The 24,016-nt window shown below is 40.7% G+C and overlaps 2 protein-coding genes and 1 long non-coding RNA gene across 32 annotated transcripts in view; 2 read left to right on the forward strand and 1 right to left on the reverse strand.

The window, feature by feature from the left end:
- The window catches only part of OFD1 (OFD1 centriole and centriolar satellite protein), a 34,420-nt gene extending 27,059 nt beyond the window's left edge, over positions 1-7,361 (forward strand). For 17 of the 23 annotated variants that reach the window (XM_077988125.1, XM_028842492.2, XM_077988128.1 and 14 more), the window contains 6 exons: positions 465-565; positions 1,879-1,989; positions 5,257-5,414; positions 6,180-6,350; positions 6,850-6,917; positions 7,204-7,361. In XM_077988125.1, the coding sequence (XP_077844251.1) occupies positions 465-565; positions 1,879-1,989; positions 5,257-5,414; positions 6,180-6,350; positions 6,850-6,917; positions 7,204-7,246 (652 nt within the window). In that variant the 3' untranslated portion in view covers positions 7,247-7,361. The remainder of the gene's footprint in view (positions 1-464; positions 566-1,878; positions 1,990-5,256; positions 5,415-6,179; positions 6,351-6,849; positions 6,918-7,203) is intronic. The other 6 variants (XR_013412673.1, XR_013412669.1, XR_013412672.1 and 3 more) reach the window with 1 other exon arrangement.
- Positions 7,362-7,831: 470 nt separating this feature from the next.
- Positions 7,832-18,860, forward strand: LOC114675102 (uncharacterized). The gene is made up of 4 exons (XR_013412674.1): positions 7,832-8,034; positions 14,066-14,133; positions 18,348-18,431; positions 18,738-18,860. It is a non-coding gene; the product is annotated as an uncharacterized LOC114675102 (long non-coding RNA).
- GPM6B (glycoprotein M6B) overlaps positions 9,086-24,016 on the reverse strand; it is a 170,773-nt gene continuing 155,842 nt past the window's right edge. For 4 of the 8 annotated variants that reach the window (XM_015126948.3, XM_077987944.1, XM_015126947.3 and 1 more), the window contains 5 exons: positions 23,106-23,262; positions 18,095-18,266; positions 15,360-15,433; positions 14,278-14,343; positions 9,086-11,126 (listed from right to left, as the gene is read on the reverse strand). In XM_015126948.3, the coding sequence (XP_014982434.1) occupies positions 10,977-11,126; positions 14,278-14,343; positions 15,360-15,433; positions 18,095-18,266; positions 23,106-23,262 (619 nt within the window). In that variant the 3' untranslated portion in view covers positions 9,086-10,976. Of the gene's footprint in view, positions 12,675-14,277; positions 14,344-15,359; positions 15,434-18,094; positions 18,267-23,105; positions 23,263-24,016 lie in introns of all 8 variants that reach the window. The other 4 variants (XM_015126950.3, XM_077987945.1, XM_015126949.3 and 1 more) reach the window with 2 other exon arrangements.

Genomic DNA, 24,016 nt, shown 5'->3' on the forward strand with positions numbered 1-24,016 from the left:
CATGGGCCTGTCATGGTCCTAAAGCTTTTTTTTTTTTTTTTTTTTGTGATAAGCCAAAAGGATAAGACACACACATGCTGAATTAGGGCACTTTGCTCACTCAAGGTTGTGGTATTGCATCTTCAGCTGGTTCATGCTGATAGTATGCAGAATTTTTTTTCAGAAATGTTTTATGGTTATTTCCTAGGAATAGCATTCAGAGTACAACATTATTCTTTATTAACAACTGTAGTATCTACTTCACAGCATGAAATAGTTACAAGGAGTAACTGAGTAAACAGGTATTAATTGCTGAGAACAATGCCTAGTGGTGGTGGTGAGGTGGAGCTATTCTTTACAAGACAAAGAGAAAAGGAATTTTGTAGAGCCTTTTCTTGAGTCACAAAAGGCTTTTTGTCACCTTGTGCTCTTTGGTTTTCCATTATTAAAACTTCACATTCATGAATTTTATCCTTCCAATCTAGTCTTTATCAAAGACAAACTGAACTTCAGGACAAAAGTGAATTTTCAGATGTGGACAAGCTAGCTTTTAAGGATAATGAGGAATTTGAATCATCTTTTGAATGTAAGTTAAATATAAGTATCAGTTTTTATAAGTTGAAAATCCAGAAAGCTTAGTTTTGGTGAAACGTATCCATTGGTTTAAAAAGAAAAGCAGTTACAAATTGGGTCATTATTATTTTGTGATACAACCACAAGTACAGATGTATCACCTCATTTTTCTCTCATGAAGATTTTCATGCATGTGTCTGTTTACTTTTTAAAAATTTCAGTATGACTAATAATTTCAGAGTTTGAGCTAATTTTTTAGCTTATAAATGAACTATTAACATCAGATTTTAAATAATTATCAGATTTTAAATAAGTGATTTTTCTTAATTTATTTTTACCTTTTTATAGAATACAACAATGTTTATTTATATTTTTTTTGAGATGGAGTCTGTCTGTGTTGCCCAGGCTGGAGGTAGTCCGACCTTGGCTCACTGCAACCTCCTTCCTCCTCCCAGGTCCAAGCGATTCATCTACCTCAGCCTCCCAAGTAGCTGGGACCGCAGGCACACACCACCACACCCAGCTAGTTGTTTTGTATTTTTAGTAGAGATGAGGTTTCACCATATCGGCCAGGCTGCTCTTGAGCTCCTGACCTCAAGTGATCCGCCCGCCTCGGCCTCCCAAAGTGCTGGGATTACAGGCATGAGCCACCATGCCTGGCGTAAGGATGTTATTTTGTAAATTTACTGATTCTGTTGATTGCCTCAGATTTACAAAACCTCATTTTTAGTAAAAGAATGGAGATAAAAGAATATTAAGAGTCCAGAAACTCGTGTCCTGGCTATGGCTCTGCCTTAGACTGTCTCACTTTGTAGCCACTTTGTAAGTGTAAAATAAGCATGTAGAGCCTATCATCTCCAAGGTTCTTTCTTTATATTTGTATATAAGCTGTTGGTTAGCCTTGTAAACTTCATCTTCAAATCTGAAAATGTAATATTTTGAACAGTTAAATGAGAGGGCTTGGTAAATTTTGTGAATATTTGTTAAAGTCTTTGTGTTAAATCATTGATAGTTTAATGGAATTCAAATGATTATCAGCAAGCCAATTGAATTCTTCACTGTCACTGGGTTGATTTTCCTGTTGGGTAACGAATCTAATTTTGTAAACAAAGTTAATTCTTTCAAGTACAAAAACACTCTGACAAGCAAATACGTTGGCAAGTGGTTATGTTGGGAACTTCATGGAATCCTGTTAGGAAAGGGCGCACCCAGTTACTTTGGCTTCAGTTCCCGTTCTCCAGTCAGTTGCCCCCACACTGCACTGCCCTTCTTTGTCTTGGTGTTATTATTAAGGACTCATGGGATAATTGTTTGTGCCTCATGCAGCTGCAGGGAACGGGCCAAGGCAGTTGGAAATGGATGGGCTCTCTCCTGCCGGGGATATGCCTCATGTGGATGCTGCTGCAGCTGCTGTGCCCCTCTCATATCAGCACCCAAGTAAGTTCTTTTTTTGAACTAACAGTCAGCAGGGTCGCATACTAAATACCAGTCTGTGTGCTCTGTGAATTATTTCATGTATCACTGAAGTCTTCTTGTAGGTGTAAATTAGTCAAAATCTTGGGTTGGGGAGTTATAGTGGCATTATATTGTTAACGACATTTCTGAAGTAATTCCCACGTGAACATGTAAAGACAGTGCTGAGGAAAGGACACGTTGGAAGAAAAGGCTTCTCATTTAGCTTCTCAGGCCAGTTGCTTAAAAAGTGTTTTCATTAACTCTTCAGTGCCTGGAATAGTAGTTGGACTTTTCCCCAAGACTCTTCTACAAAAACTGTTCCATGGGGACCTTATCATTTTGGGAAATCACCATGAAAAATTGAAGTAATAATTAACTTCTATCATATATCTTTAATGTGATTGTAACATTTAAATATTATTTATTTTTCTATCTACTTGTTTGCTTTGTGTCATAAGAAATTAGGACAGAAAAACTTTGTATTTCAATCTTCGGAAAAGCTATGACACCAAGTTAGCTTAGCACTAGAGGAAAACTGGCCATCAGACTTCTCTTGTCTGGCCCACTTCCTCTTTCCTCTTCTCCAGATTACCTACTTCCCTCACTGGGGGTGAAGGGAGATGGCAAGAGAGCCATGGGAGCTTTGTGCTTTGTTCCAGGGCTCAGCCAACAGCCAGGTCCTTTTCTTCTTGGACCAAGTGTTTAATCCTCAAAGCTGAAAGGAATTTTCTCAAGTAAAGCCACCTCTTAGTCCCTCCCAAACATTGGAAAAACATCATACCCAAAACCCGTTAGCAGTTTCTTGGTTTTAGTCATGGTACTCAGGAACGTATAAAATTACTGAAAGAGGCAAGAGATTTTGAGAGGGTTGATTTTGCTGATTCCAGAGTAAATCTGCTTTGGAAAGTGTTCAGTGAGACTTGATCTAGAGCCTTCTCTCTGCTGGGCACTTTGCTTAGGGCTGAGCCTGTAGCTCAAGCCCTCACCTTCCTGGATTTCTAGTAGGGGAGGCAGATAGCAGGCCATCACCCAGGACCGCAGCAGGGAGGGAGGGAATAGGGGCCGTGGCCACAAGAGGGAGTGTCTACAGGCACCCATTTGGCACAGACCCGAGCGAGGGAATACAAATAATGTGATAGGATAAGGGAAATCAGCTGAGTAACTAGGTGTTCTGCCACTGAGATGCAACATAGATTATAATATTGGCTTTAAAAATTATTAAGCAGCATGGTGAGTGACATTTTGGTTATTGAGAAATTGTTATATTTGTCATTTCACCTCTTCATCTGGGCACAAAGGGAATTCAAAAAGTCTGAAATCTGGTGTCTCAGAGGTGCCCCATGGACATACTTCCTTTCTTTCCCCTTGTGTCCAAGAGGTTTCTGTATACTACCCTGCAACTACCAAATATACACCAGAGCAGAGAAGCAGCTCACTCTTCCTCTTTATTTTGTAATTGGTACTTAAACAACATTCCTATTTTGAGATTACTATTCCATATAAGAGAGCGATCTTGTTTAGGAGTAACCATTTTTTATTCTTCTAGCAAGGAGGAAGTTGCATTTCTGCCTGTGGAAATGATCAACTATCTCCTCTGGTATTTTAATTTCATGAGAAGGATTCAGAAGAGATGCGGGGAGAGAGAAGAAACTGTGTTGCTTCTCTCCTATTGGTAAAACTCAGTTCCTGCTGATCGCTTTAGAACAAGGCACAGCAAAAAGGTTCAAAGTCCTCTGCTGAACCTATGAATTTTTCTGCTTATTAGCATTGCTTGGGTTAAAAAAAAAAAAAAAAAAATGTAGGTTATGGGTCAGAGCCAGAAGAGAAAGGTCAGCATAATTGTCTCTGGGATTGGGGTCTAATTAAACTTTTGAGATGTAGGGACCTGTGCCAAGATGCAGAGAGAACAGACAAGTAATTAAAATATGGGCCTTGCCTGGAAGGAATAGAAGTGGAAGAAACAAATATGTGTAGTTTTTGACAAAGCAGGTACAAGATATCCTGCAAGTAAGATGCTGGAGTGGTTACTTGTCACTTCAGGAATGAGGAGGAGGTGGCATTTCAGTTGGGTCTTGAACAGCATTTCAGACTTTGTGAGAGCAAGGGAGCGCTACAGACTGAGGAGACAGTGAAGGTGAATGCTGAGCAAGGAAGATACAGCCATGGCCAGGCCCCAGTGAGTGGGTTGGTACAGATGAAATATTTCTAGTACAAAGTTGGTGGTGATGTAGGAAATCAGTCTGGAAAGAAAAGGGCAGATTGTCAGAGCCTGGACTACCATGGTATTGGACTCTATCAGAGTGGAGGTGCTGCACACACAGCAGATCCACATCTTCCTGTCAGGAAATGACTGGTGCAGATGACCACAGGTTGTTGGAAGGCAGAGACCGGCTTCAGGGAGAGCCTTGACTGGGCTGTTTCAGTAGTCCAGGAAGATGGTGAGAAGGGCCCCTGTTGCAGCCACAGGACAGGGAGTGTGAACCTGCAAGCGCTGGTGGCTGAGTGGTTGGAGGGTAGAAAGAGCATGATCGAAGGACTGGGACAATCACGCTCAGGACGAAGCTGGTGCTGTGGGGTTTCCACATGCAGATGACAGGGAACTATCAGAAATGTGGACGTGAGGCTAGGGAGAGAGATCAGGAGTAGAGGAAAAGATATGGAAAGGATCCATATACAAGTGATCGCTAAAACCCAAGGAAGGGCTGCCGTCAGTTTGGAGGAAGTGGGGAATGAGCAGTGAGATGGCTGGAATGGCCGGTGGGGAGGGCAGTGGTGTGATTTCTGTTCTGTTTTGTTGGGGTAGGACAGACTTGAGCATCTTTATGGGAGTAAGACTTCTAAAACTACTGTGTACAGAAATAGGGATTAATGGCTCAGTCAGGGTCCTAAAGATAGGGGAGGGATTACAATCAAAGGCAGAGGCAGAAATGCAGGGTTTGCCTTGGAAAGGAGGGAGGAGATCTGTGAAGAGGATGAGAGCATGTGACATGGAGGGAGGACAATTGGAGTTGGTCATGGTGAGGATGACTTGTTATTTGTCTTAGCCAAGTGAAGTAGGGTGCAGTTCAAGGAGTGGGGTTGGGGGCTTGAAGTGAGTGAAAATGAAACAGTGACTTGAAGCAGGTCACAGAGTCAACTAAAAGCCAAGCAGAGTCTCCGTGGGTCTTGGCAAGGGCTTCTGCAGACTGGTCCTGCATTCATTTGAACAGTCTGATACTGGAAGCTACTCTTTATTTTCTGTCCTATTAGGTGTAGATCAGAAACAAATTGAAGAACAAAAGGAAGAAGAAAAAATACGGGAACAGCAAGTGAAAGAACGAAGGCAGAGAGAAGAAAGAAGGCAGAGTAATCTACAAGAAGTTTTAGAAAGGGAACGAAGAGAACTAGAAAAACTGTATCAGGAAAGGGTAATAAGTATGACTTGATTTTCTGTACTGGTTGCTCCATTGTACACCTTTCGTAAGTACATTGAGCTCAGGGAGGGGAGTCAATTGGTGTACAAAGTCAGAGGAACGGCAGGTGCCTTAAAAGGCATCCCTGTCCTCTCCTGGTCTTACAGACAGTGAGAAAGGCTGCACACAATGTGCAGCTTAGGAGTTTTGTAGTAAAGGATGGTTTTTGAAGGTAATTTTTGTACATTCTCATCTGATCCTTAAAACAAGCCTGTAAAAAAGGTAGACTGTGCTTTGCTGCAGAACTTTGCTTTGAAAACAGGGTTTAAAGAAGAGGCTGTCAGTGTCAGCTAGCTGGGACTAGAACCCAAGGGAGGAGATGGCTGCCAGTCCATGGTTGCTTCCAGGGGCACACATTCCCTTCCTCCTTCCTCTAGTTCTCTTCTTGTCTTCTGTGTCCCGATTCTGGTCCTAGCAGATGGATTACTCTGTCCACTTAACATGCCTGCTAAGTCTTGCTTTAATTACTCTAACATATGAATGTTCCTTGGACTTCTGGTTAATTCAAGTCTAAAGCACAGGACACTTGCCGATTAATACCTTCCTTGAGATGACATATTTGTCTTCCTTTGATGATAGCAATGACTTCAATTTTAAAAATTAGTCCTCTGGCACACAGGCTGTACTTCAAGGATCGGGATTAATATTAGTGCATTTTTAAAATACATAAAGTTTTACAAATATATTTGTGTATTTTCTGTTTTGGTGCCTATTTTATAGAGGATGATTGAAGAATCACTGAAGATTGAAATGGAAAATGAATTAGAAATGGAAAATGAATTAGAAATGAGTAATCAAGAAATGAAAGACAAATCTGCTCACAGTGAAAATCCTTTAGAGAAATACATGAAAATCATCCAGCAGGAGCAAGACCAGCAGTCAGCAGATAAGGTGCCAGTGCCATGGACAGGGCAATCTGTGGGTGGGGGACATCCAGGGCTTCCGTGGTTTAACTTCTTGGGATGGGAATCCATCTTCTCCATTGAAGACAAAAAGGTGAAAAGTATAGAAAATCCAAAGTTCAAATGGAACCTTGAGTCTTTTAAATATTCTACTCTTTTGACAAAAACTCATAGCTTTTTTGCTTAAGGTAAAAGATTTAAGAGGTTTTAAAAGTTGGGGTGGCTCATTAAGAACAAGGAAGAAAAGATCTATCATATAACAAATGCATTAGTACTGACATTAATATTTTATGTAAGTCTGTAGTAATATGGGTGTTAAATGCATACCCTATAGTTTATTTTGATGTGCTTGCTAAATTTCATGTTTAAAAGTCACCTCTTTTTTAGACTTTTAAATTACATATATATTTCAAAAATGGTTCTTAAAGTATTTCATAAAATTAATGCATATCTAATTTCAAAATTTTCCACCCCCTCCATGTAATCAGAGCTCAAAAAAGATGGTCCAAGAAGGCTCCCTAGTGGACACGCTGCAATCTAGTGACAAAGTTGAAAGGTACCTGTTTTCCCTACATACTGTTTCATACACAAACTGTTAATTGCTCATTTTGTCAGCCAAGAGAAACGGTTAGATGTTTGAGATTGCCTGTAAGAAGTTATTGAATCAGTCAAAATTACTGACTATAAAAACAATTGAGTTTTTTAACTTGTGAAATTGATCCTGATATAAATTGTAAGCTAGGGCAGAAACCCCCCAGGGAAGGAATTGAGAACATTATGAAGATAGCAAATAAACTTGACACAAATTTTTACATTTTAATTTTTGTCTTTCCCTAATTTAGTTTAACAGGCTTTTCTCACGAAGAACCAGATGACTCTTGGTAACCATGTTTGCTGCCCAGCTTCTAACTTACATACCATGAGAAGTTACATAACATTTACTCCTTTGTAAATGTTTCTCTATCATCAGACAAAACTCAATAAAAATGTGTGTAATCCAGTGTGGTTTTTTTTTTTTTTTTTTTTTTTTTCATAATTTTGATACCACAGTGTGTGAACCAAGAATAATCTAGTCACGTGAAACCTCTTCTCCAGTCATAGTATTTCTCATTCATTATAATAAAAGGAACTGGCTTTTAACCTCATTTTTACCTTAAATTTTTAAATGAGTATATCTTATTGGTCAATCTATCTTATTGGTCAACTCCAGGCCTACATTTTGGAAGTTTAAGCTGTGTTCTTTTCTCTCCAAAGTTGGGCTGCTACCTGTAAAACAGGTTATTTTTCTCAGCATACTCCTGTTTTGTCCCTGAACATAAAAACAGATTTTTCTAGGCATTAGAAATAGATATTGCCTCTGGTCTTTACTTTTGACATCTGTGGTTTGAATGTATGTGTCCCTCCAAAATTCATATGTTGGAATTTAAACCCCCCCAGTGTGATAGAATTAAGAGGTGGCACCTTTCACAGGTGACTAAGAGTGGGATTAGTGACCTTATAAAAGGGCTCAATGGAACTAGTGAGGCCCTTTTGCCCTTCCACCATTTGAAGACACTGCATTGGTCCCCTCTGGAGAACACAGCAACAAGGCACCATCTTGGAAGCAGAGACCGGGCCTTCACCAGACATCCAACCTGCCAGTGCCTTGATCTTGGACTTCCCAGCTTCAAACGGTAAGAAACACATTTCTGGTCTTTATAAGTCACCCAGTCTAAGTTATTTTGTTATAGTGGCAGGAACAGACTGAGATAGCATCTTTATTATGGAATCTTTCGTCCTCATACTTAATGAATGGGCTTCAAGTATTTCGTTTGTTTTTAAATGAATGGGCTCCTTCCCTATAATTGACTTCATTTTCATCTCTTAAAGGTCAAGTTTTACAAGTCAGAACTGGAAAAAAATCTCTACTCAATCCTCTAAAGGGTCCTAGGTTGTGTGGCAGGATCACTGTGGATAATTAAGAGGCTGCTTGTGGTTTTATCTAACCATTATTTTACAGTTTCCTCTGGTGACTCATGTGACTTAAATAATTGCACAAAATGCCACTTAAACAGAAGATACTAAGTAGGATGACAAATAGCACACGAATTGAGCTCCTGATTGTTCTCCTGCCATACGTGAACAAAGGGTGATGAGCTAGAGTCAGCACCTCATTTAGGAATGGCCATGTGTCAACAGTGACACAGGCTGGGCCTCACTAAGAAAGGTCAGATGCACAGAATCCAAATGCATAATCATGTTGACAGATAAGAGTTTAAACAGATTATAAAATAAAATCCTAAGTAACGTATTTAGCTCTGCTACTCTAGAGAGTCAACCGTTAGAACTAGGTTTTTTTATATTCCAGAATAAATCAATAGACTTTTGTACCTTTGGTTTGAAAAATAACTACACACATGCTCTTATTTTGTTTCTACTTTGCCCAAGTTTAAGCCTCGTTGATCCTATAGGTAGATGGCATTTATTTGTTGAAAAACTACTCAGAAAAATTCTTACTTTACACAGAGAACTACAGAAGTACTAGTGGCACTTTTATGCCCAATACAGCCCAGTGGATTATATAATATTTTCTTAAATTGCTGAAAAGATTTTTGCCAGAAATAAACCAAGTAGCACTCACAGACTTGATTTCCATACCAATGTGAAATCTTGACTATGCACATTATTCAAAAGTGACACCATACTGAGGACAAAGATAGGATTTATGTATGGTAAAAAGGCAAGTGAATGAAGCTATAATTTTATTTCATTACTCTTAGTACATCCACAACTATTTCCACCTAAATAGATATTTAAAATAAGCATACACAAGTATCGACTATTATCTACAAATATTTATTGTAACACTTGAATAGAACTACAGGAAGCCCTTGGCACTGATAGAAAATATTGATTCACTGTTAGGTTACAAAAATTTATACATAGCAAAATTTAATGCTCTTTACATAAAAAATATTAGACTACTTAAACAAAACTTCCAAAAATTCCTGGTAGTAGCTACCAGAATTAGAAAAGTAAAATTAGGCTTTAGACACTGCCTCTTCTAGAACACTGGACTCTGACAGCACCTCCACTGCTGGAAATAATAGTTAAATCTGTCATGCAACAGGAAAACAAAACACTAAGCTATTTTGGAACAACTGTTCTACACAGAAGAGAGCTTCTCTTAATTAAAAAAAAAAAATCCCAAATAGGCATTTTTAGGCATTAACCAAAAAAAGAATCCAAATGAAATATTATACTTGATGTTCAATTTTAATAGCATCTTAATAAAGGTATGCTTCCTTTCATTTGAATACATTTCTGCACATGTATATGTTATAAAATCCAGGAAACAGCCAAACCACAAGTTAACTCTTAACAATGAATATACATAGTTAACCCTATAGTAAGCAGCCCCTTTGAAAAGCACTGATGCACCCAACAGTTAATATGAATCATTTCATAAAGAACAACACAAAGTTTACCATCACTAATACCCAGTACCTACAGTCACTTAATGTTCTGGAACACAATAATGTAGAAGGCAAGTTTCTTTTGAAAATGGCTTAAACTCAAGCAGTTTTCTTGCTGAACATCAAACTTTATTCCAGGAAACTAAGATTTAGATAAGAAAAAATGTAATACCAACCCTAATTTAAATTACTTAAGTATTCAAGTCTGTAAAAGCAGGAGGTTAGAGGTCTGTGGTCAATTTGCAATTAGGTTTTAGATAGTTGGTATGAAACTGTAAACTTAGTATCCAGACCACTGAAAAATGGTTTAGAATGGTGGTCATTTTAATAAGGTAACACTTCTTAATTAAAAACATTTATGGAACAAAATTCTGTGAAAGATATTTGGGTCTCTAGTTATGATATAAATTCTTAGAAATTTAAAGCAAATACTCATTAAGGCAGAGCTGACATTTCCCAAGAATAATGAAAATTGAATCAGTATTTTGTTAACATGAAATCTGTTACAAAATTGCTTCTGGAAAGCTTGTCAATGAGTCCAGAATCCAGATTGTTTAATAGTAGGGTCAGCAGAATTGTAGCTAATTTTAGCATTATTGAAAAATATATTTCTGATTGACTCAGGAAATTAAAGGGTCCTGGACTTGGGAGGGAAAAGCTAATTTGAAAAGTCAGTCATAAGAATCACATTATCTTTGATCCAAAGCTTAATAAATGTCAGCTGTCAGAAATGGAACTTTACATCAATTCCATTTTATTTCCTATGTAGATAACACTTATTTGAGGACAGATGGCATATATATGAATTTATGGTGTTACCCCTTGATGCTGGCATGTCACAGGTCCCTATCAAGGGGTGTGACATATTCCATTAGTGTCTTGGTAGAATTGCCCTAGCAATAAATGTGAACATGCCACCACAGATTCCCAAAGTGTTGCCTTTTAAAATGGCTAACATGAAACCTCCAATATTTGTTCTAAAGAAAAAGATTTACCCACTGGAAGGTTTTCCTAGAGATACATCCCAGCAGCTTGAGACAGACAGTGAAGTGTTTGTACATCTACATTAGTTTGGTGGGATACACATCTGTACTGCAGAGCAGCTGTCTGATGATTTGTCAGAGCTGTAAATACGTCGGTCGAAACACTCTGGCAAATATTTATGTGTAAGAATTGAGTTGTTCTTTTGACCGAGACTGGATATCTTGCAGTTCCTGTTCTTCCTTTGCTTTGATATCCTGGTAAGCCTGCATTTTGCTCGCATCCTTTAAGTAAGCCCAGTTAGAAGACAGTATCATGAGGAAGTGGATCTGGAAGAGAAGGGTGAGCATGATGGCTAGTGAGCATGTGAGAAGGCAAAGCGAGGCGCTAGTTAGATTAGACGGACTTGACTTTAAAGGGGGCGAAGGTTATTCTGTATTAATACTCGCTCTACTAGCAGAGCTGTCAAATCCTGAAAGCATGCTCTACTAGTTGGCTTCGCATTAAAAGGCTGAAGAAAAGTTAGTACACAAACATAGTGAACTGGAAAAAAATGGCCAAAGGTATTGTTAAGAAAAAGCAAAAATGAAATACAAGAGGGTGTTTTTGTTTTTGTTTTTTAACCATTTTGAGAGTAATTTTAAAGTTGATGCGGAAGTTCGGGAGCACATTGTATAGTTGAAATAAGTGTAGTGTGTGCAAAGACATTTTCTACCTGTAGATAAATCAATTCCCCCAAAGGCCTAAAAGCATGAACAATGTTTATTTTGAGTAAATAATTAAACTACATATTTAACATGGAAAAAATTAAGTGAATGTCAAAACCAAAATTAAGAACTATAAGCAAAGCATGCAGTCTCTCTGTTAACAAAATTTAGTTGTGAAACTACACTTTTCATTTTGTAAATGCCATTTCATTTCATAAAATGCAAAAATCCTCAGTATCATTCTTTACACTTGATGCGGCAAACACTTCTTTCCTATTTTCCTTGTATTTCCTGCAAAATAAATCTACATCTCAAGTTCCTTGTAGTTCATACTTCCTTCTCAACATATTTGAGACCTTCAGGTCCAGGCCTAGTTTCTCTTCCCGTTAAAATCTTACATGCAGCTTGAGAACTAGCTATGAGGAAACAGTTATTACTTACCAAAACACACAATTTAAGGTTACCAATTTTGTGGGCTCTAAAGGAATGATTGTGTTGTTGGGGGGGAAAAATATCCACATATAAATCCTTTTTTTCAGAGAACTGGGTGACCTTTTTCTTCAAATTTTCATCTGGCTTATTTGAGGGTCATTTAGTAGTGAACCATGTGATCATAAAAAAATTGTTTTAAATTTAGAACGTATTTGCAAAGTATTTTCCAGAAGGTGTGACAAAACAAAATCCAGATTAAATCCATTTCATCTTCAGCACTTGTTTTCATTTTCATCATTGAAACTGGTTATCAAGCAATCAAAAATAACAGAAAATGTTACTATTCCAAAGTGTTAATACTTCATTTAAAGATATTGCTCTCTAAAGTTTAAGTATGAGAACATTATTTTAAAGAGGATGCTCACCAGTGTCAGTAAATAACTGAATCCTTTTCAAAATGTGGAAATAGCCAGATCTCATTATTGTGTAATTCATGTACAGTAAGTCATCTTATTAATCTACCATGCAAGATGAGTTTACTAAAGCTATTTACAAATTACTGTAACAAAACTGCAGAAACCTAGACTCTGCTTTAGTCTGGAGTGTCAGTAATATTTCATGCTACAGAGCATAGCTCTCTAAAACTCCTTATGCAATTTAGAATTTAGTGCAGCAATCTTCCCGACTCTTAAACTTCAAAACCGCATAGTTATATGTAGTAGCCATCATGTAGATCAGCTGGTGGAAGAGAACAAAACAGGACAGTAAGATACAGGCAGTGAGGGCCAATGCCATGACACTTCTAAACTTGGGTGGGGATGGGTGCCTGCTCATAGTCTAAGGTGTTTCTTTTTTTTCCCCACTTAAAATCACGAGACAATTTTCCTATCTAGCACACACAAACTTTTTCTCATCACATATGTACAATGTAAGTCATTGGTTCTTCCCTAAGTTTATTAAAAGTACTTGGATGTGTTTGAAGAATAACAAGACAGAGAGCTGGGTCAACAGCATGAGAAGGATGAAGCTAAATGCCTTAATCCCCTCATCTTTCCAAAACCATCTGCTCAGCAGCAGGCAGTTATCTTTCCTACCTGTTGCTCAACCAAAAGAACAGGTCACCCCCATGATTTTACAGGTGGTTTTTTTTCATAGACTCTAAGGGGAAGGAATGATTTAATGGTCAGAAAAACTGGGAATGACTAATTTACAAGCAGCTGAGATTTTCCCCTTGCTCTACCAGTCTTAGTTGGTTTTCCTCAAATCACAAACCAAGCCCTCCAAAATTACATGTGTACAAACATATACATACATAAGAGCGTGTGTTTATACAGTTGGTTTTCACTACTTGTAGATTCCATATTTGTGACTGCCTACTTGCTAAGATTCATTTGTAACCCTTAATACTTGAGGCACTTCTTTTGCAGTTATTAGCAGACATGTGCAGAGCGGTGAAAGTTGAGTTGCCCAGTATGCACGTTCCTAACTGAGGTTGAACAAGGCAACACGCTGCCTTCTTGTTTCAGCTCTCAGACTGTAAATAAGTATACTTGAAATATATTTAGTGCCACATTTTTAACATTTTTTTTGTGGGTGATTTTGCTGCTTAAAATGGCTCCCAAGCATAGTGCTGTCTAGAGTCCCTAAGCGCAAGAAGATTGCAAACTGCCTGACCAGAGAAAATGTTCATTAGAGAAGCTTCATTCAGGAATAAGGATAGTGCTATTGGCCATGAATTCAATATTAATCAACAATATATATTAAGGTGTATTTACACAGACACACACAAAACAAGCTTATGTGTTGATAGGTTGATGAAAATGATGTGACCAGAGGCTCACAGAAACCTAGCCATGTATTTCCCCTAGGAGCAGTGGTCCAGCATTTGCTAATTCAGTGCTTGAGGTGACTTTATGGAACATAGCTACTGTGTATGACAGTAACTATATAAATGTATATATATGTGCATATTTCCACTTGTAAATTAATCCTTGGCAAAGAGAAATGGGTAATGCCTCATGTGAGCATTTCATTTGTGTGTGACTGAAGTCATGAAGCTAAGTGCTCAGTGCAACAAGGTAATATGCTTGGTCTAGCTGATAGGTGTTGATACCCTCTTTTCTTTCCAGAGTCCAAATTACATCACCTACAATTGGTGCCAAGGCAGCCAACTAATACTTCCTGCAAACTACATGTGGTAAGTTACACAGGCGCCAGTTAACCAAGGTTGAGTGCCAGAATCATTGGCTTCAATAGGCTGGTAAAAGCTGGAAGGGAAATCTGTCATTTAGAGGCTAGAGGGAGGAGGCTAGACTAGGGTGGTCTTGGGGCCATTACTCACCAGGGCAATGACGGTGGCACCAGCTCCTGCACAGGCCACAATGAACAGGTGATAGGACATGTAGAACTACAAAAGAACAGGGCACCAACATAAGCATTTGATGTGTAATGAAATGGCCTACACTCATTCTGGGGTGCTGCTTCATCTGTCTCCTTTGCAGCTATTCTCTGCAAGACTGGGCACAGGCCTGCCTTCTCTTCATGCTCTGGCCTCATGGTGGAGTCACCTGAGGAGCTTTAAAAACTTTCTGATGCCCAGACTGCCCCCCAAATCAATTAAATCTGAATACCTAGGGGCTGGGCCTCAGCCATCAGTATAACATAGTGCTGTCTTGATGGCTGAAAGGTGCAGCCAAGGTGGGGAGCCCCTGCTTCAAGCCACTGCATATTATAGATATACAAATTGACAAGTTGGACAGGGTAGGAGCTGATTATTTCTGTAACTCACTGCTTTTTAAAAGCTTGCCAGGATTTTCTTAAATATACAAGCACCTACGAATGCATTTATAAACAGTTACAAGCCAATGACCGAAGAATGTTCTAGGGCTGAGACAATTTAAACCAAAGTGTTAGGACACACTCCCTATTAAGAATGAATGAGAAATAGAGAAGTAGCCAAGTCATTCCAGAAATAACTGTGGCCTCATTTATTAAAAATTGGGCATATACACAAATTCCTCTACGAAACAGAGGGACTCCTCTATGAAAATTAACTTACATGTGTTCTGTGACAGGTGTTCCACTTTGAAAATCTTTCTGAAGAGGTGAGAGAAGAATCTAGATATATTATTAGGTTTGTAGGTTTGGGTTCACCTCTAAATTATTGCCCAAAGGAAAAGCTCTCCACTTCTTAAGGATTCTCACCAAATGGGTTGGACCATATGAAGTGACCATTTTTGTAGGTCAAAAATGGCTGAATAGTGATGGTTACATATAGCTCAATCTTAAAGAGTCTAAACAAGGAGCTTTCCTTAATAGCATTTTAACCATCTCTCTCGCTCTTTCTATAGCTAGGAGAACCCTTGTCTCAGCCTAATATTCAAGGGTTATTCTTACGAGCCCTCTGAACTGTGATGAGTTTACCTCGTTTGTGTTGCAGATGTTCTCCAGGGCAGAGCCGCATATTTTTCCCGGGAAAGCATTCCAAGGAATGATACCTGTAAAATGAACCCCAATAGGATGTTAGTACAAACTACAGTGCCTCATGTTCTTAATAGACCCCACCACTTTGGATGCCAGTTACAGTGTAATTGTAGGCTATGTTCCTTCATTAAGAATTGATGGATCTGCTGTCTGCAGAACAAGCATTTTGGAATAAATAGCCCCATTTGAACAATAGGCCAAAAGCAAAGCCAACTAGTCCGTAAGAAATCTAAACAGCCTGATATTTTTTTCCCCTACAAATTGTGCTTTATTCAGTGAGGGTTCATATTTGGAAGTTCATATTTGTAAAGATTAATTTTCAAAGCCAGACTTTCCCTATAGTTACTGCAGGACAACCCCCTCGTAAAGCATTTTATCACATTGAGGTCAAAATACATTTCCTCATGAATGTTGTGGTCTGTGGCCTTGCTGTCCAAGCTGTTAGTGGTCTGCCAGGAGTTCCAAAACTGCAAGTATACACTCGGAAACAAATTACAATTTGACAGAGTAATTTATGTTTGTGGGAATCCAGTAAACTCTGGATTTGTACTTTGTCTTTGTTTTTATATTCATTTTTATTATGTCTTATAAATATATTAGAAAATACTTTTGGATTGAAAATCAAATTGGAATTTTTTTTTTTTTTTGGAGACAGAGTCTTGCTCTGTCACCCAGGCTGGAGTGGACTCCCGTGATCTTGGCTCACTGCAGCCTCCACCTCCTGGGTTCAAGAGATTCTCTGCCTCAGCCTCCCGAGTAGCTGGGATTACAGGTGCCTGCCACCATGCCTGGCTAATTTTTGTGTTTTTAGTAGAGACGGGGTTTCACCATCTTGGCCAGGCTGGTCTTGAACTCCTGACCTCGTGATCCACCCGCCTAAGCCTCCCAAAGTGCTGGGATTACAGGTGTGAGCCACCGCGTGTGGCTGGAAATTTTTTAAAAAGAAAAACACTACTGTCCTTTACCCTAGAGGGTGGGACAAGCAGAGTCTATGATTTCTCTCTCACTGTAACCCTGAGGCTCCTCTGCAATGACAATTGTCCAGTGGGCTGCTGCTTTCTTCCCCTTCTAATGCATAAGTTTGTGCTTAAACACTCCTAGGAGGTAAGGAGTGTTAGAAGAAGAAAAGTCCTTATTCCTTTCATCCTTGATACGGGCCAAGAGTACATCTTTATACCTCAGAAGCATGGGAAATTGCCCCAAATTGTCAGTGAAACCATTAACTATAACAATAAATAGGCAAATATAGAGGATTTAAAAAGATGATTGCTGATTACCAAAAATTTGTGGCAAAACATTTTTAAGGAATAGGGGAATGATAGACATTTAGATATTCATTTACAAATACTTTAACAGCCAACTTTAGGCTCCGCTTTTAGCTCTCTCATAAAGAACAGTGTTGTTTAGCCTTGGTCATTGTGAGAAGAGATTAGTCTGATGGGTAGTTTCAAGCAAATGTAGTATTATGTTGTAAGGTAAGATGTTGAGACTAAGCCACATGAGAAAAACAGCAGAAATGAAATAGTCATCTCTCTTCAGAAAAGCTCTGGAAGGACAGTTATTTCCTCTTGAATTCTGATGAAAGCTTTTCCCCCCACCCCCTGGTTGTTTCTGCCAAGAAAAGATTTCCTACCATCGTGGCTGGAAGCAGTAATTAGACTCCTCCCTTAGGATGCTGCCCTCTCTTACTCAGCAGCAAAGTCAAGTCCCAAATTAATTGACAGGAGGAGCCAGTGGTCTCTTCTGGGGCTTGTCACAATGAACCAACCTTAGATCCCTATTGTAAGGATCTCACTCATTAGAAAATGTTTGAACTGGTTTCCAACAGCTGACGATGATTTTTTAAAGAGTATGTTCTGATGACTTTAAAATATGTCTGGATCTAACGTCATCTTTTTCAGTACAGATGAAGTTTAAGCAGTTAGTCATTTTAAAAAGACCAGATTTGAGGAGTTGGATGTGCAAATTAATTGAATTATACAATGTGTGCAATATTATTTTGAATGGAAAGTTGGATGTTATAAAACTGAAAATAAAGAAAAAATATAATCTTTTTATAGTGGAGGTCCAGAAGTCTTTTTTGATTGAACTGCATTATAAAGTAGTTTCATATTATGAAAAGCTTCTTTTACTACACACTTAACATGAAAACCAGGCCGGGCGCGGTGGCTCAAGCCTGTAATCCCAGCACTTTGGGAGGCCGAGACGGGCGGATCATGAGGTCAGGAGATCGAGACCATCCTGGCTAACACGGTGAAACCCCGTCTCTACTAAAAAAATACAAAAAACTAGCCGGGCGAAGTGGCGGGTGCCTGTAGTCCCAGCTACTCGGGAGGCTGAGGCAGGAGAATGGCGTGAACCCAAGAGGAGGAGCTTGCAGTGAGCTGAGATCCGGCCACTGCACTCCAGCCTGGGTGACAGAGCAAGACTCCGTCTCAAAAAAAAAAAAAAAAAAAACGAAAACCTAACGAAATCTTGACACCTAGCAAGCTAAAAGCCTCCCTGATGTTTCCACCCAGAAAACAGCATATTGAAGGGAAAAGTATAAAATTACTGATAGAAGGGATGAAACAGATCATGACAATTAAAAGGATGCTCATGTAATAATTAGGTCCAGACATATGCATGAGAGGACAATGAATTAATTGGGGGAGGGGTGAATTAGAAGGAGGTACCGTATTGTCGGATATCCACACAGATCTGCTCCACACCCGTGGTCCCGTTGGTCTGTGGTGACTTGATGACTTCACAAGTTGACCATATGTTGTAGAACATAAACACAGGCACCGCTGAGAAACCAAACACGCCCAGCCAGGCCACTCCGAGCACATAGGTGAGGAAAACGAACTAGGCCAAAATGAGAGGGAGGACAATCATCACTGAAACAGGCAGATGTGTCCCCTGAGTGGAAGGATTGTGCATTTTCAGGCCCAATACTGATCTGTGGAACACATTGTGGGGACCCTCACCCCGGCATTGGCAGCAAGAAGGAAGAGCCAACAAGGGAGCAGGGTAAGTAAGAGCCAGCCACATTCCCCAGAGCTAGAAGATCTAGAATTGGAGTGCCTGAAGCAATGTCAGGGCCTTTCGGGTCACCCTTAACTAACAAGGACAGGAGACCCCAAGAGGTGATCTCACTCATCCGAGGATACAGAGCTAATCAATGGCAGCCTCTCAAGAGGTACTCTTTCTAAATATCCGTTCTGAAAATGCAGAACATCCTACATAACATGGGATAGATTCTGGATGCATTCCATATACCACTGAATTATAACTTCATATTAGTTTCTCAAATGTTACCTTTATTTATCATAACAGGTTGGCTCACAGAGAATAGCAATTGCCACAAGAAGCCCTCTCTCAAAAAGAACTTCGCTAGTTTCCTGATTCTGCAAAATTACCAAAAGTTTCAAATAATCGCGAACGCAAGCTTAATGCACGATCTATAAAATTCTCATTTTCCTCTAGTTTTCTTTTGTCTCTAAGATTCACAGCAGCTTTGCAAGCAAAGCAGTGGCCTAGGGAAAAAGCTTCAGGTGTTCACCCACACACTGTCATGGGCAATTCCAGGAAGAATAGAATCCTGTTGCTTGGCTTTCCTCTGCCTTGACCACTTTTCAGAGAGCTTTGTAAGGTGGCCTCAAAAACGTGGTATTTGTGTTCTCAGAAGGCGCGCCCACAGAGGGTGTGGGCGAGGGTGTGGAGTGCTAGTTTGGCTTTTCTATTTTGAAGCTGATGGTCCCCACTAACTTTCTGCGCCGCCGGGGATACCTGGGTAGTTGGAGGCCACCTCCTGATGGTCACAATGCCAGGAAACTGTAGAAACAAGACACTTTCCCTTTCACTGCAAGGAAGCATTTGCACCTCCAAAAATATTCAGAGAAGCAGATTTCAGCAGTTCCACCTCCCACTTCCTCCCACTGCTGCCCCAAACTAGGTTTCTTTCCCTTCAAGAAAACAGGACCTGAGCAGGAGGGAACTGGTGGTTCTTGGCTTCAGTGAGCCTTCCCTTCTGTCAGAGGCCAGGACTCCAGACAGAAGGCCACTATCCCCCCACCAGAGGGCCCTGCTGCGGGCTGGCCCTGTCATGGTGGCCTCCAGCGTCTAGAGCTGCTTCCTCAGTGAGTTCCTGGGCACAAGCCTTCCACACAGGACTATGAAAGCAAAAGAAATCTCTGGACCCCCAAATCACTAAGCCAAAGGGAAAAGTGAAGCTGGGAACTGCCACAGGCAAACCTCCCATTCTATCCCTAAACAAGATAGCACAAAGATAAAGCTACATACCTCCCTCACAATTAGCCCACAGGGAAATCCCTCACGGACAAACGACAGACAGAGCTCAAAGTCATCCCTCTGAGGCTCATGTGAGACAAATGCATATCTGACTGCTTCCTCTCCCGTCATTTCAACAAGCCAGACCAGCCATAAGTGACTATTCCTCTACCTTCCTCTCCCATATGAACTGTATATTCAATGAAAGGCTGATCAGAAACCCAAAAGAATGCAACCATTTGTCTCTCACCTACTTGTGACCTGGAAGCCCCCTCCCTGCTTCGAGTTGTCCCCACCTTTCTGGACAAACCAATGTACATCTTACATTTATTGATTAATGTCTCACGTCTCCCTAAAATGTATAAAACCAAGCTGTGCCCCGACCACGTTGGGCCCATGCTGTCCGGACCTCCTGAGGCTGTGTCATGGGCACATCCTTAACTTTGGCAAAATAAACTTTCTAAATGGGCTGATACCTGTTTCAGATACTTTTGGGTTCACAGGACTTTCTCAAAAAAAATCTGACGTAAGAGCTAAAAGCAGGCCATGCTAGGTGGGTTGGGAATCCCTCATGGTGTCCCCATCTCTAGGTGAAGTGCCACTGGCTCAAGTAGAAGCTCCTCTCCTCTCCACCATGTGCTGTGTCCCGACCAATGCTCAAAAGGATCCAAAAATGTTAAACATCAGGCAGTGGATGACTTAATGCTGTGCCCTGTGGAAACTAGACCTCTTTATTTCTGAAACTTGATGGGTAGAAGTGAGGGGGAAAGCTGTCATTTTTAAAGCTGTGAGGAGGTGTTTTTTCTTTTTTTCCTTTGGAGGAGGATTCCCACTATTTGTGGCTATTTTCCCTCTGTTCTTCACAGGCATTTTATTTAACAGCTGCCTCCTTCCTCCACAAAAGTAACCATTCCCCTGACTTGTACAGTAGTCTCTTCTTTGTATTTTTTAACAGCTTTATTGAAATATGATTTACTCAGAAACTCATAAATTAATTTACTCCTTTGTTCTATGAACTGAATCTTAAAAAACCAATGTGAAATGAGGGTCCTATTTGGGATTGGGGAGGTCCAAACTGGTAAAGAACTAAATCATTCAGCAATTGAGTGATGGGTTTCATCCTTGTAGGTAGTTTCTTTTCAGAACATGGTTTTCTGAAATCACATCAAATGACACTATCTGTCAAGACTATTATCTGTCCTTGAGAGGGGTAGGTGGGCATGTGAGCTTAAGCCCGGCTGGACCATTCTGAAGTCCCACAAATGGTCATTCCGGACAAACCTAAAGATTGGCATCTGGATCCATGCAGCTGATGATGTTCTGCTCAACTACTTCCTGGGGGTGCTGCTTCTCCTGGAAGGGGCAGGTGTGGTGTGGAATGCAGACTGTGGAGTTGGGCCCACGGCTGATGTGAGAGAGCAAAAAGGACAGTCCGGGCTGGGGAGGGGCTGGGGAGGAACTGGGGAGGAGCTGAGGAACAGGCCCCTGTGATGTGGCCAGGCCTGTGGACTCCAAAGGAGAGTTTCCCACATTGCAGTCCCCTTCTTGCAGCCCTGCTGTCCTTGGAAAAACTGTTACATTCATTCATAGCCTCCATCTCCAGATTCAAGTGATTCTCCTGCCTCAGCCTCCCACATTCCTGGGACTACAGGCATGCGCTACCATGCCTGGCTAATTTCTGTATTTTTAGTAGAGATGGGGTTTCGCCATGTTGACCAGGCTGGTTTCGAACTCCTGAACTCAGGTGATCCACCCGCCTAGGCCTCCCAAAGAGATGGGATTACAGGCGTGAGCCACGGCACCAGGCTGCCAATTCCATTTAGAAACTAAAATTCCATGTGCCAAAAATCAAACTCCATAAATACTTCTCCCCTCCTCCCCTCCTAGGCTCTCAATGGAAAGCCTTTTCCTCTTGGAAAAGGACCATTTTCTTTTGTGATGAAGCACTTTTTAACCCTGTTTTTTAATGACCCATTAAGATCTGTCATCCTCTAGACCAGAGGTCAGCAAATGCTATCTTACTGTAAAGAGCCAGATAGAAAACTGTGTGGTCTCTGTGGCAACTGGTCCAATCTGCTTCATGCTTTGTAGCATGAAGGCAGCCATAGCTAATGTGCAAATGAATAGGCATGGCTATGTGCCAATCAAACGTTGTTTAGGATCATTAAAACTAGACTTTCTTATAATTTTCATGTATCATGAAATACTCATTTTTTCTAACCACTGAAAGATATAAAAAGCATTCTCGGCCAGGCACAGTGGCTCACACCTATAATCTCAACATTTTGGGAAGCCAAGCTTGAGCCAGGAGTTCGAGACCAGCCTAGGCAACATGGTGAAACCCTGTCTCTACAAAAGATACAAAATTAGCCGAGTGTGATGGACTGCACCTATAGTCCCAGCTACTCGGGAGGCTGAGACTGGAGGATTGCTTCAGCCCGGGAGGCAGAGGTTGCAGTGAGAGGTTGCAGTGAGTCATGATCACACCACTGCACTCCAGCCCAGGTGACAGAGCAAGACCCTGTCTCAAAAAAAAAAAAAAAAAAAAATTCTTGACTGAGCATGATGGCTCACGCCTATAATCCCAACACTTTGGAGGCTGAGGCGGGTGGATCACCTGAGGTCAAGAGTTCAAGACCAGCCTGACCAACATGGCGAAACCCTTTCTCTACTAAAAATACAAAAATTAGCCAGGTGGTGGTGGCGGGCGCCTGTAATCCCAGCTGCTCGGGAGGCTGAGACAGGAGAATCGCTTGAACCCAGGAGGCAGAGGTTGCAGTTAGTGGAGATCGTGACACTGCCCTTGGAGACAAAGTGATACTCTATCTCAAAAAAGAAATCTTAGTCCTGAGCTATACAAAAACAGGTAGTACACCAAATTTTGCCCACAGTCCATAGTTGCTAACCCCTGTCTTAGACTATAAGCTGCTTGAGAAAGAAGGCTGTGTTTGAATCTTTGCATCTCTAGTGGCTAGCAAAGCCCAGATAGGCGCTCTGTACAGCAGGTGCTGGTAAGTATTTACAGAAGGATCAGGATGATTTTTCATAGTCCATGTATGTCTTTATGGCCATGATCCATATTTAAAGACAACCAAAGGGAAGCACTGAGACCACATGAAAGTTATCTCCTTCTATAGTGGGAACTTGGCATTTGAAAAATCTTCAGCACCCTTTTCACCTTTACACTGATGAGAACATTTGATTTATTTCTACCAGCCATAGATTTTAATTTGCTATCAGTAACATGTTGCAAGTTTTTATAGTCCTAACTCTAAATTGGTAAGGCCAGTATTTGTGTCATGGACCCTCCATCCATGCTCGATACCTGGTAGCTTTTGCCAAATACAAGGAAATACATCAAGGCATGGCTCTGGTTGTACATCAAACAATCAGTTATCAGAGGTTCACACTCACCATTCCACTGATGCATCGGCCACAGGCGGTTGTTTTAAACTCACCGTGCAGTTCTTTCACTGCACTTGTGGTGTAAAAGCCTTCTGCCAACAGAATGATCCCATACAAGAAGAAAAAGGACGCAATTCCATAGATGACATACTGCATCAGTTGTATCCTACAAAGAGAAGAAGAGATCCCGAACCATTAAATTCACTGCCTGGTAGTGACTACGTTTCTGGACGCTGGAGAGAGGACATGACGGGGATGTTCCTGTGAGCGCATCACTCGCCCCACTGATGGCTTTGATGTACTTGTGCAGCATCCTGGGCGGCATCCCTGCCCATGTCCCAGCAACATGGGCCTTCCTTCCAAGGTGGGAATGATGTTTCCTCTGCTCAGGGCAGCATCCAGTTGTAATCTTTTAATCCTTACCTGAGTCCTGGGCGGCAAGGGTTAGAATCCTCATTTCGCACATAAGTAAAACACAGGTATTGAGGAGTTAAGCTCCTCATCAGAGGATACACAGTTAGTGGCAAAGCCAGCATCTGAACCCTGGTCCATGACAACATGTTCTTTCTGCCCTATCAAAATGCCTCCCAACCAGGCCTAGTGGTTCATGTCACTCTGATAAAACCCCTAAGTAGGCACTCAGGGCTTCTTTAGGGGGTAATTTGGGGAGATGTTTTTTGCATTGTGACTCCCACCACACAAGTAGTAGTAAGTCGAGTAGGTTTAAGATACAGAAAGTTAATTCACAATGCAGTTTGTCTCACAAAAGCTAACGAAGATGGATGACATGTCCTCAGCCTTCGGCTGCCCATTGGAATCACCTGGGGAGCTTGGAAAATACTGGTACCTGGATCCCGCCCCCAGAGCTTATGTCCTAATTGGTCTGGGGTAAGGTATGGGGATTTTTTTTTAAAGCTGCT

Source organism: Macaca mulatta, chromosome X (assembly GCF_049350105.2).
Source record: "Macaca mulatta isolate MMU2019108-1 chromosome X, T2T-MMU8v2.0, whole genome shotgun sequence".
NCBI lineage: Eukaryota > Metazoa > Chordata > Mammalia > Primates > Cercopithecidae > Macaca > Macaca mulatta.